Here is a 19,318-nt window from a genome sequence, read left to right as displayed (position 1 = left end):
ATTTTGAGCCATCTGTATTTTTAAATAGAAACCCTGTTGAAATTCACCTGATGATCAGGTTATATGTTTATACACATTGACTGAATAAGTAATGCTAGAATCCAAGGTGATGTGCAGTGACTTGCAATGATGATAATATTTAATTTTTAGCTCTTTTAACTGCTGTTTTCTTGGTCAAAGCCATGGAGGTTAGGTATGAAGAGAGCTGTCAGGGTGTGTGCAAATTATAAGTCTTTTATGCTTAATTTATTATTATTTCAGCCTGACGTTTGCTTGCTGTATTATATTGTGTGTATGTGTGTGTGAATAACGTACAGTATAACTACTGAAATTATCAAATGCTTAATCTCAACAGAGATTTAAAATAATGCTATTTTTTCTGCTTAAGCTCTTTGTAATCGGTAGGAGACTTTGGTGTCCATTTGGCTCTTTGGATGGTGTCTCACACTGATTCATGTGAATGTATTTTCATTGAAACACGGATCATAAAAAGATAGAAAGACTCTAGTGACAATTTGTGTTACGGCTCTCGTGTCAAAACCTACACAGTGAAATTCAAAGTTGGTGAAAAAAAAACACTTGTCACGGATTCACTTTTACTAACTGGTAAAGTACCAAACGTTGTTTTGTCCTCAATTTACCTAAAGGATATTTATCTCCTGTTCAGGTGATGTGTTTAAATTAAATGGTTTCAGCATATCATGGGTCAACTGAAATACATCATAAATCACAGAGAAACATTCACTTCATTACAAATTTATTTTGCAGAAAAGTTGCACTGCCAATGTGAGACGGTGGACAAAGACGATAAGAGATAAGTGTGCAGTTTGTGCTTTTTTCTCAGTTTGAAGTTGCTTTCTACAAATAAACGCATACGCGTTCCCTCATCTTATCCCCACGGCCTCATTTAACGTCTCTGTGTACAGTTTTGCCAATAAAAATGTTTTGGTCACCTGCAGCGTCTGTGCGTCTGTGTCTTCAGTAACTCCTCAGTGACTTCAATTCCATTTCCTGTTATTTCCTTAGGATGCAGAGACCAATATAAACGCTTTTAGCACCTGAAAAGCATTGTTTTAAGTCATCTAGTACATCTGGAACTAAACATTCCAACAGTCGTTTCCAGAATAAAATGAGTATTCTGAATGCGTGTAAGCTGAGCTTTACAAGTACAACACAGACATTTTTTTAAAGTCACATATACATTCAACGACAGGAACTTTATAAACCGTAAAGGTTTATAATCGGCAAGCACCACAGAGCAGCAATTACAACCACCCAAGCATCTTAGAAATTCACAGACAAAATGTACAAAAATGCATAAAATATTTTGTGTATGCACAATGTCATTTAGTAATAGTTTGGCCTTTAGAGAATGAGTGGAACAAATAAGACAGGATATTTTTCTCCACTGGTACTGGTGGTGGTTAACTGGTCAGTGCACCATTATTTCAATGACAACACTGATTTACCCAATGCTGTGAATTTGTTGTGGACAACTGACCAATGAATGGCAGAGGGGGGAGTGTACTTGCAACTGCGATTATTGTGCATCTCTGTCTGGTGCCACAGAAATTTCACCTTTGATGAAAACCCGCTACATCTATAAAAAGATTCAGCAGTAGAATGAGACTGAGAACATTAAACACAACATTTTTTTATGATTCTATGATAAATAACTTTTTACACAGGCAAATAATGTAGCGCAAATGTAATGTTAATGATGAAGCGGGATTGAGAGCAGTTTTTGAGGCCTGTTTGGATCAGGTCATTGCTGTCATTTGCCAGCTACAGTATAATTGTCTTTTCCAGGTTTGGTTGGAATCCAATGCTTGATCCAGGGTGATTTTTACTCCACAGATGGGAAACTGTCTGTATCCATGTGGAGGGAGTCTGTATCCATGTGCTCTCTGTCCAGGCCAGAATGCAACGCCTTGGCCACTGACTCCTTAGCACTAGAAAGACAAAGATGGTATGTAATAAGTTGTTCAAGATGTAAATTTTGAATCAATCTTCACAATGCATGTATAACATAACCATTATTAGCAAAATAACAGGACCAGTAAAACAAAATACTTTTCTAGATTGAAAAACCTTTAGTTAAATGTAACACTGTAAAACATTCTTCGAAATACCTTGAGGTCACCTAACTAAGCAATGTTCTTGGATGAGTAAAAAACTGTAAAACGTTTATTACCGCAGCAAACTGAGAAGCAAATTGCAAACATGTGAAACTCAAGAATCACTTGAATTACAGTGCATGAGTTGTGCGTTGTTCAAAAGTTGTTTCAAGACATTCTGATGACGAATTGACAGCTCACAAAGAACATTTAAATAATATTTTGGATCTGCATCATCAGAATTGACTTACCATGGACGGTGATGGCTCTCCTGGCCATTCTCTTCTGTTAGTGCAGTCTGCTGTCTGGACGTATGGTTGGTCTGTGTGGATTCAGTGTGGTCCGCCAGCATCCGGCTGCTCTGAGATGTGTTGGCGTCCAGCATCTCCAGCAGAAGATCATACAACAACACCACGTTTTTTCTCTTCATGCTTGACAGATGATCAATGCCTTTGTTGCTGTAGGCAACAGGATAAGAACAGCGTGAGCCGCTATATCTGTACTACATGATCAGGAAACAGACAAACAATTTAAGTGGTAAAGAATATTTTTTACAATCCTCATCCACAAGCTCCTGATCTATAATCAATGATCATACCTTACTCTCTGCTACACCCTTACAAGCAATATGCTCTCCACTCATTTTTTTACATCTTTGTCTCAGTACTACCTTTTCAAAAATGCTTTTAAAGAACTTTTCTTTCTTTCTCTCCGTCTCCGTCTTTCCCCAAACGTCCACAAAAAAGGTGTGATTTTTGACAAGTATTGGGATTATAAAAATGTTTAAAAAAGAGATATTATAAGAGAGAAACTGCAATTAATTGTAAGTTACTAATAAATGTTCTGTTAGTATATTTGCAACGTGACTAAGTTAATGCATTTGTGCAAGTCAAATTTCCCCGCTTCCATAGAAGCGCACAAGTCATTCCGTAAATGTTGTCATTAAAGCACAATGTTAAAAAATTCTAAATCCATATAAATATTTAAAATCCACTTTGTTTAAGTAGACTAAAAGTAGTCTCCAGAGGCACCTGAGATGTCTAATATGTGACAGCAGCATCAGCAGGTGAGCGAGCCGGATGGACTGCTGCTGTGTGGACAGTCCGGTTCTAGAGATAGTCCAAACCAGAGCGTCAGTCACAGAATCGAGCAGTTTCAGAACCTTCCCTCGGCTCTCCACATCTTCAGGAGTCTCCGGCGAGCCCGAACAATTATCTGTTCCAATCAAACAAAACCAGACATCGACGGATTCATAAGGGGAAATTTGGTCTGGGGCAGAACCTAAACTGTTAGTAAACCTATCGGTCAGCGTTCAGACAACAGTATTGAGACACAAGAGGGCAGGTTGGCAGGTGACCACCGAGCAGTCTGTAAATGTTGTTGAACACGTCTGAAAGACGTTCTATGTCAAATATCCCCTCTCTGACCTATGGTTATGTATAATGATTAATCTACTGTGTGATGTCTTGTACTCTCACCCAATACCACATATAAACAGAACTGTGTCTTACTAGAGTTGAGAAGGATCATGGCTTTGAGACAGACAAATTCCTCTCGCTGTAGCTTCAATTCTCTGAATCTAGAGGTTGTGGCCAGCAGCATGTCAAAGATCTCCATGATGCCTTCGACACAACTCCCTTCATCCCTGAGAGAGAGAGAGAGAGAGAGAGACAAAAGAGAACAAACAATTTCTCTTTTTCTCTGCACTGCTCAAACATGTGCTTCAACCAGTGTCAACCAAATATCAGCCACTAACACCTGAGACATCTATCCCAATCAGACGTCATAACAGTGTGGCGTTGCTCTCTGTGTTGTAAAAGATAAAACCATGTGGACATTTGTTTAGTATTACTCCAATGCGTATCCACCAATAGACAATTAAAATGACAAATAAACTGTGCCAGTAGTGGTCTGTATGATAAGGGCTATATTATATCCATTTTCTATGCTAGTATGTGTCCAGACTCAAATTGAAATTCGCACCTAGACATATTTTGTTGGCTTTCTGATGTTTTTTGTCCATTTGAAGCAGCCCCTGATCACTTTGACCTGATGTTACATAGCAAGAGTTACACAAAGATTCTTCAAATGCATTTGCTTCCTGAAAAAACAGCTCATTTGGGCAAGTAAATAATGACAGAATGTTCATTTTTGACAGTATGTTTTCAGCTTTGGCCCATCATGTCAATGAACAGAGCCACGTTGCCGTTGTCATGACACTCAGGACACGTCATGTTTTCAGTCGACTGTGTGCGAGAATCAACACAGACACTGTGCTGCGTGACTATAATAGGTTAACTATATGCAAACAAGACAAAAATAATTCACCGGTGAGAAAAAATGAAAAACAGAAGTGTTCCTATGACACTGCTGAACACATTTGAATGTGGTAATTTCTCAAAAAAGATCAAGCTTACAAATGCATAAAAATGGAAGTATACTGAGAGGATCTGAAGGATGTAAAAGAGTCTGTAAAGTGATTCAGTCATTAATACCAAAAAAAGCAGACCGTGTTTGTGTTCAGATAACCTCAGAGAAAAGGAAACACACACCTTCTCATACACAAACATTCTCTTCCTCGCTGACACACACACGTCTCTGTGTGAAAAATGAGTAGTAAAAACTAAGCTTTGTTATGAGAACATACCAAGGTTAGTTAAGACCCTAGAGATAATTACCAAGGAAAAAGAATATTCAGTTCCATAGACACATGACCAGATAAACAAGTGCACACACAGTACACACAAACGAAACATGAGTATACAGACAACACATAAGTCGTACTTAATATACTTAGCATTTTGTTCGCCTAATAATAGGATTTCAACAACCAAACGGTGACAACTCTCGCACATGTAGTGTAGACACAAACAAACACATAGAGCCCTACACACATAACGGCAGATTATCTGAAGGTCAATGAATAATTCCAATAACACTAGAGCTACTCAAATGTTACTATCACACAAGATATGAGCCAGTCTCTCCCACTGATGGAGGACACCTTCAGGTTTCCAACTATTCTAAAGCCTTCTTCACACAGACAAAACTAACCCATTTTTTGTGAAGTCTGGTTGAAAATGCTTTTTTTGATGTAATTAACTTGGACAAATATGGAAACTGGTTATCGCAGATGAGTAATCTTATATCTCATATCCACATGAAAAAAGATAAACAACAATGTAAAGCAGGATCTGATTTTATCCATTAGGCATTGAATGCAAGTGAGAAGAAGTCTCAAAAAATGGAGACAGATCTAATTAAAAGCATTATAGAATATGCTATAGGATGAACCAGACGATAGTGTGGGATGGGAAATATGTTTTTCTTTGTCAATATTTCTATCTGCACATTTCATTATGCCTTACTTCTGCTCCAGTTGTTGCAGAAATGTTTGGACATTGTGCCGAACCCCACATCATTACTATAGCAACCAGAGCGGGTGAAAAGACACACACTGAACACATCCAAACTGAACACTTGACACAATGTAGATAATCAGTGCTAATGAACATTTGAAAAACAAATCCAAATTGTTACAAGTGTAAACAGAGCCAAAGTATTCCCACGGAATCCTGTTCTACTTTAAATTCAAGAAAGTGATTTGAATGTATCTGTGTTTCGACCTAATATACCTTCTCTAAAAAATGAAAAATTTCATAAAAAAATTCAAGTCAAGTGTTGACTTGTTGACGATGCGTCATGTGTGGAACAAGTTGTTTTCCAGTTAAAGGTTTTACCGGTTGAGTTTGAGGTCTGGTGAGAAGATGAGTTTCCCAGGATGATCCACAGATCTCCACATCAATCCCAACATCAGAATATCCAGCCAACAGCATTCCAACAGATGCACCTGATCAGATAAACTCAGCACCACAAAACCTGTCAAAACACACAAACGCATCCTTACACACACCCGCTGTGTGTGTCTACATATTTTATGAAATTATTAGTACACTTTTGCATAGAAACTAATGCAATAACAAATGATACAAGATACTTCAGTATTATACTGCAGTACTACTAACCAATATAAATAAAAAAAATCTATATTAAAAAAAGCTCACATTAAAGTAATACAATTCTGAGTTTCCCTAACTCAGTAAAACATCAATATTCTGTTCTACTCTCTTCCCCAAACCTGGTATTTTTTTAGCCCAGCTGATCATCAGCACCAGTTCCTTGTCGGCGAGGTTGGTTAGTGACATCATCATGCTGGCCTCTGTGTATGGCTTCTTCACCTGCTCTCTCAGGTAAATCTGAGGAGGCTCCGCCTCCAGGAAACATTTCACCAACTGCTCAGCTGAGAGATTGAGGCCACGCTCCTCAACTCCGCCCACTGAAGAAAAGAAGTGATGAGGGGGAATGAGCGGAAATTCTAGATGATGCTGGGAACGACCTCTGACCCCTAACGCACCGCCTGAACGGTCTCTGGTCTGAGGGTTGCGACGATGACGGGCACCGCGGTAACTGCACCGCTCCCGCCTCACACCTGTTCATACAAAAATTATACACGCGCATCAGAAACACACAACTGCCACAGAATTTACCGTCCGAAACATGCTCATCATGCTGTACATCACAAAACAACAAATTTACTGACTCCTATATCCACATCAAGTCAACAACACATTTTCAATTGTTCTATTACGTGCTATTATTGCCGTGACCTTAATCCCATTATTACTGGACTAAACTATTGGCAAGATTTTTTAGGGGCTGCTTCAGTCAGTAAAGTTTGAAAAGAAGGTGTGGTTACAAAGGTTGCTGCTGTACTAAATATGTGGAATGTACACACATGCACATACACGGAAAATGTACGGTCGACTGCCTACCGCATTTCATCATGCCAACTTCATAACATTTTTGGAGTCGGCAGGCCTGACAGCTCTTGCGTCGACTCTTGTCGATAGTGCACTGGTTGGTGGCAGGACAAATGTAGTCGTTGTGTCCTGAAGAAGATAAGACATCAAACTCATGGGTGCAGCTGGACTATAAATCAACTTCTGTTAAATTCATATTTTTAATTTTTTTAATTCATACAATAAAATATATTTTATATATATATATATATTCAAAATGTTACTTTTTCATGTGTTTTGATGTCTGGCCTTTAGCGTAGCTTTTATTAATTAAAAGATCAAAACAAACATCCTGATATTTTTACAACAGTGTAATCTGAACACAGATAATGAATTTGTTTGTGGTAAAAAAACATTAAATAAAAATCATACGCTGCAGAACCGTATTGCCAGTATATATGTTGACATGAATTCATTTTTTAAAAATATAAACATTATATTATACAATTGATTTGGTCTCAGTGCTTATTTGCTTTATTGTTTTCCTTACTATTGGAAGTCACTTTGAATAAAAAGCATATGTTAAATGCTTAACTGTAAATATAAATGTATTTAAACTGCATCAGCATAAATCTGTTTTTTTTTTAATAATTGGTTGTGATTTACACAGTAACTCCAGACGGCAGTCACTCTACTGGATGTGTGTTTTAGAGTAAGAGAAAAAATCCCTGTTATCACAATTATAACATTACCCAATTACCCATTTATTCTAAAATCAAAATAATGAGGAGACAAAATCAATTTGGCCATTCAAAAAATGCATAATAGTACCATTTTAGTTTAAAAACAAATAAATAATGTATTTTTCCCCAACCACACAATCCAATAACAGAAGCTGCTCTTCATTGAATTATGTTGCATTTCAGAATTCTGTACATCTTAAGAACAAGTATTTTTAACAAGAAGAGGTTTATTAATCTTACCTTGAATACTTCTTTTGAAGAAAGCCTTGCACCCCTCACATGACCAGACCCCATAATGATAACCAGAGGCATAGTCATGGCACACGGCACAGAAGTGTGTGTCTCCTTTACCCACAACGCCCGGTGAAGGATTAAAGACATCACTGCCTTCTAGTTGCTGCCCTAACAGCTTTGTCTGAGTAAGGACAGAACTAAAAAAAATAACAAAATTATATATAAATACTGTAGTACACGAGGAACTTTTTGTCTCTATGGTGACATCATTTTGACAGATATTACTTGAAAACTAACCAAATATATTTTGTTAGACACTTTATTCCACTGTACATGATGTCTATGTTTTCTCACCCGTTCTGGTTAAAATTGTGCGTCTTGCTGTCCTCCCAGGTGCCATGTGTGTGGGTTTCGCTGTAGGCCAGTGGAGGCGGGCAGTGCAGAGACAGCGGTGTGTGTGTGGCGTGAGGAGGCCAGAAGACTGTCGAACTGAGCGGGACCAGGCTTTCAGACACGGGTGGACGTGTGTACCCCAGCACTGTAGAGGACACAGGGCTGTATACTGATAGAGTTCTGTGGTTGAACTCTCCTCTGTGCGGTGGTGAGTAGCCCTGACTGGTGTCCACGTAGGGAGAAGGAATGCAGATGGTCTGGTTGTCCATGGCGAGCGGGGAGGTGTAGACTGAGGGTAAGAGGGTAGACGAGCCTCCACGATCCGCCTTGCCGGAGACCAGGTCCCGATGCAGGGTGGGAGGGGATGACTGAAGGACCGGCCCAGGGGATGAGAACTCAAGCGAGGTCCTGGATTAACAGATTAGTGCATTGCAGGGCCAACAGTGTCGGATAAAGCCTTTCTGGGAAAAAAAAATAATCATAAAATTCTTTTTTTTTTATATATATATTTTTTTTTTTTCATAAATCAGGATGTGACGAGATGAGGGGTTACTTTTAAAGTTTTTAATATTTCCTAATGGTGGTCAGTGTGGTATATAAGTGCTGCCTGTATTTCCTTTTAATAGTCTCTAAATCTGGTTCATATTTTCGCAGACGCTGGTCTTGGCAGACTAAGACAATATCATCTTCTCAACAAAAAACACAGATTTCTAGCAGGTCTGTCTTTTTACTGGTGGCGTTAGCAAACGTCAAAAACTCTTCCACTGACTAGTTCGCTCTGCACAAGTGACTGAAAAAAGAGAAAAACATCGCAGAGGAAGCACATAATGCACATTTTTTAATATCATTATTTCTAAATGTGTCTCAGGTACATGACGCAAAGTGCTGCGGAAGGAGGTAAACAGCCTCTGTGGGAGGTTACGCTGCTCTTTATCACACCCAGAGAGACAGTATAACTGCTTTGATGGAGTTACTCTTGTTTTTTTTATACAGGTGGCATATTGAAAAGTGCTATGCCAAGAAATGAGTTGATGATGGATGAATACCTTGTGATCGTTATAACATTTTACTGATAGCTGTCAGAAAGGTGCTGAATTCCATAAAAGCAGATTTTACCATTCGAAGATTTCTGTGCAATTTTAAAGTCTGCAGAGATGGCTTTAAAAAGGGTCGTTAACGTCCACAAAGTCTGTCATTTCAGACAAGTCTGTAACTTTCAAACAAATCCCATACAGTAACTTTTAGAAGAATCTAAAACTTTAAAAAGACCCTATAACTGTCAAAAGAGTCTTTAAGACCAGCAGTAATCGGGGTGTACAGTAGAGGCATGTCAGGTCAGTTGTTGGTTTTAATTCAGATGTTTATTCAGTAAGAGATTTAGAGGGGAAAGTTCTTTTAAACAGCCTGTCACAAAGGTCCAGGGTCCACTGCGCTTTATGTAACATTGTAACCAAAGAAGAACAAACAGACTATGAGAATTCTCAAAAGAGCCAGAATAAACACAGCCCAGCAGGTGTGTGAGAGATTTATACAGCAGTTAGTACACAGCAAAATCACCAGTGTTCAAAAAGGTCAAATTAACTCTCACAGTGTATATATAATCCACACTTCGGATTATATATACACTGTGAGTGTTAATTTGACCTTTTTGAACACTGGCGATTTTGCTGTGTACATATGTCAACACTTCAGGATGGTTCAGCACATCAGATGGATAAAGTGTGCAATGCAAAAGGACACCATCCGTCATCAAACATTTGTTTTGTTAAATCACGTTTCTTGTTAGCTGTGTGACTAGTATAAAATACCATAATAATGCCTTTCACTCTCTTTCAAAGGTTTCATCTTTACTCAAAAGTCCCCAGAAGAGATCTGTGTAAGTTTGTGTATAGAACGGAGCAGGCACAGCACCCTCCTGAAATGCATAAAGTGCTTTATTCGGCACCTATCATCCTCCAAAATCCATGAAAATTCTTGATGTGAATTATTAAAAAAGAAATGCAATGATTCAATCTTACACAAATGGAATTCTAAACTAGACAAAAACGTGTTAAACAGAGCTAAGCTACTATACTGTTACTGACAGCCAAAGGCATTAGGCCTATCAAATATGTGTAGGCCTATATATTTCCTACATGAACACTCAACGGGGAAGTATATATACAATTTGTAAATGAATTCTGCAGTATTTTTATGATTAATGATGGAATCTGCTATTGGAAGTTTTTGAATACCAAAGATGATTCAACATTAAGATTACTCAAATACCTTATAAAGAATTATTACCAAAACTTCAAAAAAGTTCTCTGAACATTTTCCTAATGTTTCTAGTCCAGGTGAAATCACTCAAAAATCATTTATGGGCACAGTTTCTGCAGTGAATTATGAGTAAACAAACATAAATTATTAGCAAAGGTTTCAAGTTTAAGATAATTCACTTTAAGTAATATAGAACAAACAACGTATCCAACAAATATCCAATTAAAATAATAAACTAATATTCATTTCAATACCCAGAGTTCCCTGCTTTCTAGGTTAAAAGGCATCTGTGGGTCTTGGGTCAAACATCTGGCCTATTGCCTCAGTAAACAAAGAGAGTACAGGTGAGACACCGCAGTGCCAACTCTGTTATACGACAACATCTGAAACACTGTGTTCTTCCTGAGAGAATTGCATCTTTCAGTACACGACACAAGATAGAACAAATGCCATGTTTCCCAAAATGTCAGTGACCACTCGACATGTTTGTAGCATGTGGACTACCCATCAGGCCACAACTCTTACTGCCACCTGACTTTTATTTGAAATGTGCACTTTTTCCCTCACTAGTCACATGAGACACTTCCTCCCTGCTTATATTCATCTCCTGTCCTGGGGAAGTTTGTTTGGTTTATATTTTATGAATTAAATTGCACTTTTTTATTTTTGTATTATTCATTCATTTCTGACCCAAAATGTTAAAAAAGGTAAAGCCAATTCAAATCAACAAATCTTTTTCCAGTCTTGTTCAAGTTCACAAGATTGAAAAAGTTTTACTAGCCTATACTTTCAATCATTTTACTCGTATAAAAACACGGTCACTGCTTTAATAGACATGACACAATAGTTTTGCTTTTAAATCCAGACAATCTCACTGAGGTCAGCGAAACTGAGTTTAGCACTTTTCTGCTGCCTCTCTTGTAAAGCTCTGATTGGCAACAACCCAGACACACATGCCATTGAACAAAAGGCCAAGGACAGGATGAAGAAACCCCTACACACACCAAACTGCCTTGAAGAACCTTTCTCCATCTTAATAAGATTCTCTTGCCAACTTGGAATTTCTTTGAACCTACAACAGAATTAAGTTTCCATTTCCTGTTGGACACCTACGGCCCCACATCACCCCAGTAACAAAAACAGAGTTGTCAACACACATTCACTAACGCACCAAATGATTTGCATTTGGACCCATCCAACCATTGACACCATGTCATGTTCTCCTAATTGAGACAGTTTGAAGACCTCACAGAAAACACTCATCCTTGCGTAGGGAGTGAGGGATGCTAATAAAAGTTGGCCTTCTGAAAAGTGAAAAACAGAGTTCTTTGAAAACATAACCACACAAAAAATTAACAGAGAGTATGTAGAAACATAAAAGTAAAAGTAAAAAGAGAGTGAAAACTGAGTTAAAATTCAGACAGACTGGTTATAAAGTGTGAAGTTTGATCCAATTTACGTGTCAATGTTCAAATGAGTAATACCGTCTACCTTGTGTTTGTATGACGGTTTGACTTGCATCGACATTATTTGGACAAAGATCACAATGTAGGAAAACCTGACATAAACTATGTTGTAAAGAACTTAAAAAAACACAAAATAATAAAAATTGAAAAAGGTTTCTGTGGATGCTAGTAAATATAAAAAAAATTGTACCAACATGTGTGTACTTGATGTTCTAAACCAAAAGCTAACATACAAAGCTAAGAGAAAAGGAACAGAGCAAAAACAGTTTCACACAGTAAAACTAATAAGCCCATAATAAAACAGACAGTTCCAAATCTAAATTATGATTGGATGACTCATGCACGATCAGTCAAGTCATTGTGAAATAAATGATATCAAAGTCCCAGTCAGCTCACACCCCATCTTGGCCACACCCCCGGGCAGCTACTTTCAAAGCAATCGGCATACAGGGCATACATGGATTAAGTACTCTATTTAAATGAGGAAATCTCTCATTTCTATACTGAGCAGTACATCTTCTCTTACCTATAATGTCTCCGTCAATATACACACTCCTGCGATCGCAAAGCAATTAAATTACACATTAAACAGATCTCTAAGATATCTCCATTACTCGATGTTTTTCTATCACTTTTAAGTAACCCACTTAAATGAGTAGTTCAGCCCCAAATGAAAATACTGTCATCATTTATTCACCCGCTCGACATTTCAAACCTGTATGGCTTTCTTTCTTCTACAAAATACAAAAGAAGATATTTTGAAGAATGTTGGTAACCGAACAACAGTGGTACCCATTGATTTACATTGGTTTTGTGTCCATACAATAGAAGTGAAAGGGGACCAGCGGTTTTTGCTTGCCAACATTCTTCAAAATATCTTCTTTGTGTTTTGCAGAAGAAATAAAGTCACACATATTTAAATTGTCAAGAGGGTGAGTAAATGATGACAGAATGTTAATTTTGTGGTGAACTACTCCTTAAAAGCAGAAATCCCCACTAATAGATGCACAGATATATCTGAACAGTATTTTTTAATTTGCCGCTATGTGGTAGATAACATGATAGCATCCAGCATTTCAAAGGAAGGTTAATTCTTGAAATCGCACTAGACAAAGAATCCAGTCTTTGTTTATAGAGGGTACAGTCTGAACCCATCAGTACAAATGCCAGTGATTTTGAGTGATAACAGGCCATTATGTCCAGCAGAAGCCCTCGTCCATTGCTTAAGAGGAAAGAGACCTCTGTCATATTTTCTCCCTCACATTCTCCAGGGTGTCTCCCTTCAGGATACATATAAAAATCACATTTTTTTTGACGGTTGATGACGTCAACAATTTATTCAAAATAAAAAAATAATGTAATGAACATCTCTCCTTATGAAATTTCAATGTTACTTTTAAAATATATTATTTTGCACAGGTGGTCCATTATACTCAAATGACTGCAGTGACCCATATGCCCAATTTAAAATACCTGGTTGATAATATCAATAATATATGATGTTCAGCATTGAAGACTGTGTTTGTACAGAGCTAATTAACAATGTCTGCAAAAGTCCAAAATATGTCAGACATCAGCAAACACAAAAACAAGACATTTTTTAGAACAGTACAAGCCAATAAACACACTACACAGAAGAAATATATCAAAAATGTCTAAATGACTGATCAAGTATAGGCGACACTCGATGCACACTTCATCACGAAGTAAAAAAGCAGAAACAAAAAAGAGCAGAGTACAACGGTCACTCTTTATCCAGGGAGATGAAAAGCAGATCTTCACAATGGCAACAAAACAGTTGGCTTCTATTGGCTTATGTGTCACCTCAAGCAGTTTACACTTCTATGATTATACATCTGACGCGCGACTTATAGCGCATTCAAAACTCTACATATTTAACACTAGTGCGTGTTTCCTACAGGGTTCGAACCCAAGACCTTTTCGTTGGTAAGGCAGTGCGCTACCAATTCAGCTACAGGAGCACTGAAGACACACATCGGGACGCCCCTTACGAAAATTAACCATGATTTTTTTGTGGTACACGTGTAGTAACCAGTGTTTTTTTGGTGCATTGATTACTTAGGGCAAAACCATGGTTTTACTACAGTAACCATAGTTTACTATGGTTTTTACAAAAAACATGGATGTCAAAACCATGGTTATTTTGTGATAACCATTGTTTTACTACAGTAACCATGTTTTTTTGGTTTTAACTGTAGTAACACCATGGTTTTTCGATTTCAACTGTAGTAAAACCATGGTACATTTTCGTAAGGGGCAGTTCACCCAGAGCAATACGCTTCAGTAAGGTTGTGTTTCAAAACACTGTAAGCATTATTGGCTATCGCATGCGCTTTCTGAGTCCGATTACAGGGTGTGGAGACGCGCGTAAGTTTTACATCAGTGCGTAAAGATTGTCTTTAACTTTGTTGCGTCCGAACAGTGACTTTTCAAAAATGTACCATGGTAACCACAGTTTCCGGCAGTACAAATACAGGAAATGTAGTTACTGCAGTAACTGTTACGTGAGTAAAATCATAATAAATCAATAAAGTGTGCCTTTCAAACTGCGTAAAGCTTTAGGAATATTTCCGGAATTTTCTTTTTATCATAGTACGAACACCATGTTTGGGTTGTAAAAAAAGTTACTAGGGTGCTTTATCCATGATACTGTGGTTGACATGATACATTTGAGTTAAGTTATTAATACCCACTTACCGACAGCAGGCAGCAGGTGATGTGGAGCAGGAGAGCAGAGATCTGTTTGGTCAGCAGTGAACGCGCAGAGCCGTCAGATGCATCTGATTTACTGCGCACGAAAAACGAAAGAAGAGCACGGGTACAGAGAGAGAGAGAGGGAGATGGAGAGAGAGGGAGATGCAACACATGGCAGTGTCCTAATATCGCACTTTGACTGGCTGTACTTTGGCAAAAAAATCGTTCTTTGGATACAGAGATAAAAAGAGCGCGTCACCGCTTGCCGCGCCCTCCCGTAGCCGCCCCCAGATTTACTGCATGGGACAGAGATTTACAACACGTATGACAAAAAAACAGCACTGCAGTAAATTACACTGATTCAAATCCTCAAATGAATTAAGGAAATGATCTCTGTGGTGAATTTCCGAGAGTCAAACTGAGTTTCAAATTGGAGTTTTGGATGGTTTAAGGGACATACCCGAAACGTACATCATCTGTCCTTGAACTGTTACAGTGAATATTTCATCCAAAATCTAAAACTGGCTGATGTTTGATTTCTGTGAGTTGTTCTGTAAAGGAATATGTCATTAATTAGGTTCTCAGATAAATAAAAACACTTTTGAAAGTCACAAATCCTGTCCTTGTCCTCAGCCAAATTGGACCTACAGCTTTCACAGTTTTGTTATGCTAAAAAATGTTATTTAGAAAAAAAACTCCATCAATAGCAAGTTTAAATTATTCATATCAATTGATTAAAAACATGAAATTTTACATAAATTCTACAAATAAATACTATAGAACTGTCCCCATGTTTTTGGTCAGTCCTGTCACGTTTACATAAAATGTGTGCAATACGCCTTTGGTTTAACTTGAAATGACATAATTTGACTGAGGTGAAGCTGACACTGATCAAGGGTGAGTTCTGTCATTGAATTGTATGATTTTAAGCTTGTTTTTGTATGTTTTTTTTTTTTGAGGAGGACAAGCTAAATTGTCAGGCCCTGTCATGGTAAATGTACGTTTCTGGTAGAATGTCCCTTAAGGATTTACAGTAAGTCATAAACGTGCAAGTTATTGTGAATAACAGTAACATTTCGACTGCTTTAATGGATCTCTTATCCCAGCAGTCTTTATTTTCTGCTTTTTTTTTAGCTTTTTTATTGAGTATCTGTTTAATGCTCTTAAATCTGATATTGTGTTAACCTTCATTGAATCTCCATTATACAGTATCTCGTCTCTGGGGGCTTTGCATCTTCAGACTTTAAACGGATACTTTTTGTCCTTCTTGATTTTACATTAGAACCTTAAAGCTGCAGCTTTTAAGGAGCTGGTCAGAAGACAAAAATGTATCATACATAAAAATAAAAGAACATTTTCAAGAATTAGATTTAATTTAGAAATGAATCCATCATATGCTTAGTGTTGTATACATCAGTTGCTGTATTTAATATTCCAAATAGTCCAAATAAAGTGTTTGTGGTCTGAAAGATGTTTTCCATCACTGGCACTAAAGAGACGAGCAGCATTAGCCAAAGAAAAACAACAGAGAAAACTGGACTGAAACTCTGGCAAATGTTAGACAATTAAAATGACTCATTGAGAATTAATCAATGAATCGGTAGATATACAGTGTTGCACATGAGCACTCACTGACATCCTTCTGTTCTCCAGTTTTTCAAATCCTACATATGAAATTCTTTATCTCCCTCTCTCTTTCATCATTAACAAATGATGTTACAAATGTTTTTTAAAAAGGTGGGAATCATCTGCAAATCCTTGTATTTCTTCCTCATCCAACAAGGCTGGCCAACTGCTTTTCACGTCCGCAGCGGAACACAAGTTGGAACGGGAGGTGAATTAAAGAACCGTGTGTTCCTTCTCAAGATCTCTCCATATGCTCTTTAATTTGCAGGGAAACTGAGTGGAAGGAAAGAGGCAGAGAGAGAGAGAGAGAGGGGAGGGAGGAACACCAAGCGGGCAACGAGTTGAAATTTTTGTTCCGTCATATGCTGCTTACAACGCTTCTCGACAGGCGAAGTTTAATTCTCTAGAATGCCATTCGTAATTATTTCTGAATTACAGTTATTTCTCCGGCTTGTCTCTGCATGGAAGCAGTAATGACGAATGCCAGGTGGAGTGGGCAGAGCTGGGTTTTCAGGAGAGTCCATTATCTCCCGTAATAGACAGTCGCTAGTAAAATGAAATGGCATTCACTTTCGAAAATGGACCTATTGGTTGGTTCAGTTAATGGCTGGGGAGAGATATTTCCATGTACTATAGCCCAGCTTTTCATTTAAACCAGTTTGGCTCTGGTCCTAAGATGCTAAGATTCTATGAAGAAAGTTTAGAATTTTTTTACATCATAATTATTACAAAAGACTTTTAAACTTTGAAAAAAGACTATGAGCAACTCTTTCTCAGTGTGGACTGGGAGCCATCAAACTCAGTCCTGCAGGATTTGCTTTCATGTCCTAATGGACTTTTTATGATGCCCAGTAGTGTAGTTGAACAAACCAAGTGTTTTCCAACAACATTTTGCCAAAGACTGTTGCTCATATAGTTTTCGACGTCAGATTTATGTATAGTGAATAAATACAAAGCAATAACTTGTCTCTTAGAGCTGATTCACAAACAGATTTTTGATTCGAGCTGCTAGATGATCCCAAATCAGTAATCAGAATTTCCAGGCCAGTTAGTTTTTATTTGCTCAAGTACTTTGAGTTTTACAGTAACAATAAGTCATTTTCTGTTCCAAGACTTGAACTGAATGAAACTATCCCATAAAATCAACTGAAGGGAAAAGAAGATGTTTTAAGGTTTCGGTGTCCATGAACTGGCTGGTCAAAGACCTTCTCCTGTCAGAATAATAGACTGTGCCTCTAGAACCTTCCATCCCTGAAAGAAGCAACGCATACCCTCTTTAACACATGAAAGTTAACCAAGGCTAGCCAATCCTGCATCTCTTGACTTTGTTCTCATTATATGCAATACTTATAACATTTACATTCAGTCATTTAGCAGACATGAAAAATAAATAATAAATCAACAATATCACTATCGCAATAATGGATTTTATGAGTAAACCAGAGTACAACAGCTATAGCAAAATCATATCGCTGAGTAACTGTGGAACACTACACTGTTAGATAAAAGACACAAAAGCTGTCACTGGGACAGTGCCCCTTAAAAAAGTTCTAAAAAAGGTCCAATTTAGGTACAGATATGTATACATTTGGTACCTACATGTACATTTGTACACACACACAAAAGTGTACTTTTTGTACCATTTTTCTGACAGGGAAATCAACAGATTGTGAGGGATACATTTTGGAACAACAGGTAGACCTGTGGAGCAGTGATGTTTATATAAATGGCCTATCATGAAGTTGTGTAGGCTATACAGTATAGTGAAACAAACAATGAACCCTGATGTGACTTTAGACATCACCTTTTCCCCTCCCATATACCTTCAAAGATCTGCCTGTGAGGTTGTACGCAAGCCATCGCAGTCGGGCAGGGGATTTCAGAGTTAGCGATCGGCAGCCGCAGGGTCACAGCGATGGGCATGAAGGTGGTCTCTGTGGAACGTCTGCTTTTAAAACCCGTCGCTGTTCTTGAGATAGTGTTACTGTAAAACAAAAGCAGATTCTTTCAGTTGTTTTGACAGGTGTGTGACTATAAGGTCAGTTTTCATTTACTGTAGGGATAACTGTTGGTTTTTGAGCAGCGCAGTTATCCGAGCGAGCCAGGTGAAATAGATGGTGTCATGATTTAGGAAGGACAGAACCCAATTGCAGATGGGAAAGAGTCAACAGAACTTTATTATTATGAAATACAAAACAAAACTCCCACGATGGGGGAAAAGTTAACTAAAAACAAGACTCAAATAAACACATCCCACGAGGGGGGCAAAAATCAACAAAGTCCAAACTGACAAAATAATAAATCCAAAAACAAGACACAGGATACTCTCACAGGGTACTGCCGTAAGGTATTTAACAACACAAAACAAATTAGCACGGGACAGAAGGAACTGAGGCTAGATAAAGGAGAACACTAACAGGGGATAATTACTCGGGGCTAGTGACGGGCAGGTGACAGGAATCAGACACTAAGGGAGAGATGATGGGGAAACATGGGGGTGGGGCCAAAGCACGAGACAGGAGAGCACGCGGGTCTCTAAACAGCACACAACAACACAAAAGACATGGTACTGTCATGACCCTGTCCACATAACTAGAAAAGCTAAGACCAAAAGGACAGGATCATGACAGATGTTTGGGAGTGGGGTGCAGAGAACTGGCTGCTGATGGTTGACACCTTAGCAGAGAAGAACTTGTACTTGTACTCCTACTTGTAAATCGCTTTGGATAAAAGCGTCTGCCAAATGAATAAATGTAAATGTAAGAAAGAAGCAATGGACATCAGAGGGAACAGAGGTCAGATGTAAATGTTGTAAACAGTTGACGGGTGTCTGAACTCCGAAGCACTGCTGAGCCTAAAGTTCAAGAAAAGCTGTTCCAAACACAAGAAAATATATTTTTACTAACCCTCTGTTAGAAGATGGAAGGGCTTTGCTGCCATGGCAACATGCAGGTTATTTCTCAAAC

At 38.1% G+C, this 19,318-nt stretch overlaps 1 protein-coding gene across 4 annotated transcripts; it reads right to left on the bottom strand.

Annotated features, from left to right (window-relative positions):
- Positions 1-1,153: 1,153 nt before the first annotated feature.
- esr2b (estrogen receptor 2b) lies at positions 1,154-18,287 on the bottom strand. Of its 4 annotated transcripts, XM_057342135.1 has the most exons (11): positions 14,730-15,019; positions 8,248-8,747; positions 7,900-8,090; positions 6,950-7,066; positions 6,532-6,606; positions 6,256-6,453; positions 5,858-5,996; positions 3,629-3,762; positions 3,149-3,332; positions 2,369-2,575; positions 1,154-1,952 (listed from the first exon to the last, which is right to left on the bottom strand). In XM_057342135.1, the coding sequence occupies exons 2-11, from the start codon at positions 8,553-8,555 to the stop codon at positions 1,847-1,849; spliced, it is 1,659 nt and encodes a 552-aa protein (XP_057198118.1). In that variant the 5' UTR covers positions 8,556-8,747; positions 14,730-15,019; the 3' UTR covers positions 1,154-1,846. The 4 variants fall into 4 exon arrangements, with proteins under 4 accessions (XP_057198118.1, XP_057198117.1, XP_057198114.1 ...); XM_057342134.1 differs by lacking the exon at positions 14,730-15,019 and adding an exon at positions 18,176-18,287 and having other exon boundaries at positions 6,256-6,606; XM_057342131.1 differs by having other exon boundaries at positions 6,256-6,606; positions 14,730-15,018.
- Between the last annotated feature and the right edge of the window lie 1,031 nt (positions 18,288-19,318).

This window comes from Triplophysa rosa, linkage group LG9 (genome assembly GCF_024868665.1).
Source record: "Triplophysa rosa linkage group LG9, Trosa_1v2, whole genome shotgun sequence".
NCBI classification, from domain to species: domain Eukaryota; kingdom Metazoa; phylum Chordata; class Actinopteri; order Cypriniformes; family Nemacheilidae; genus Triplophysa; species Triplophysa rosa.
This window is presented reverse-complemented; position numbering and strand designations above follow the sequence as displayed.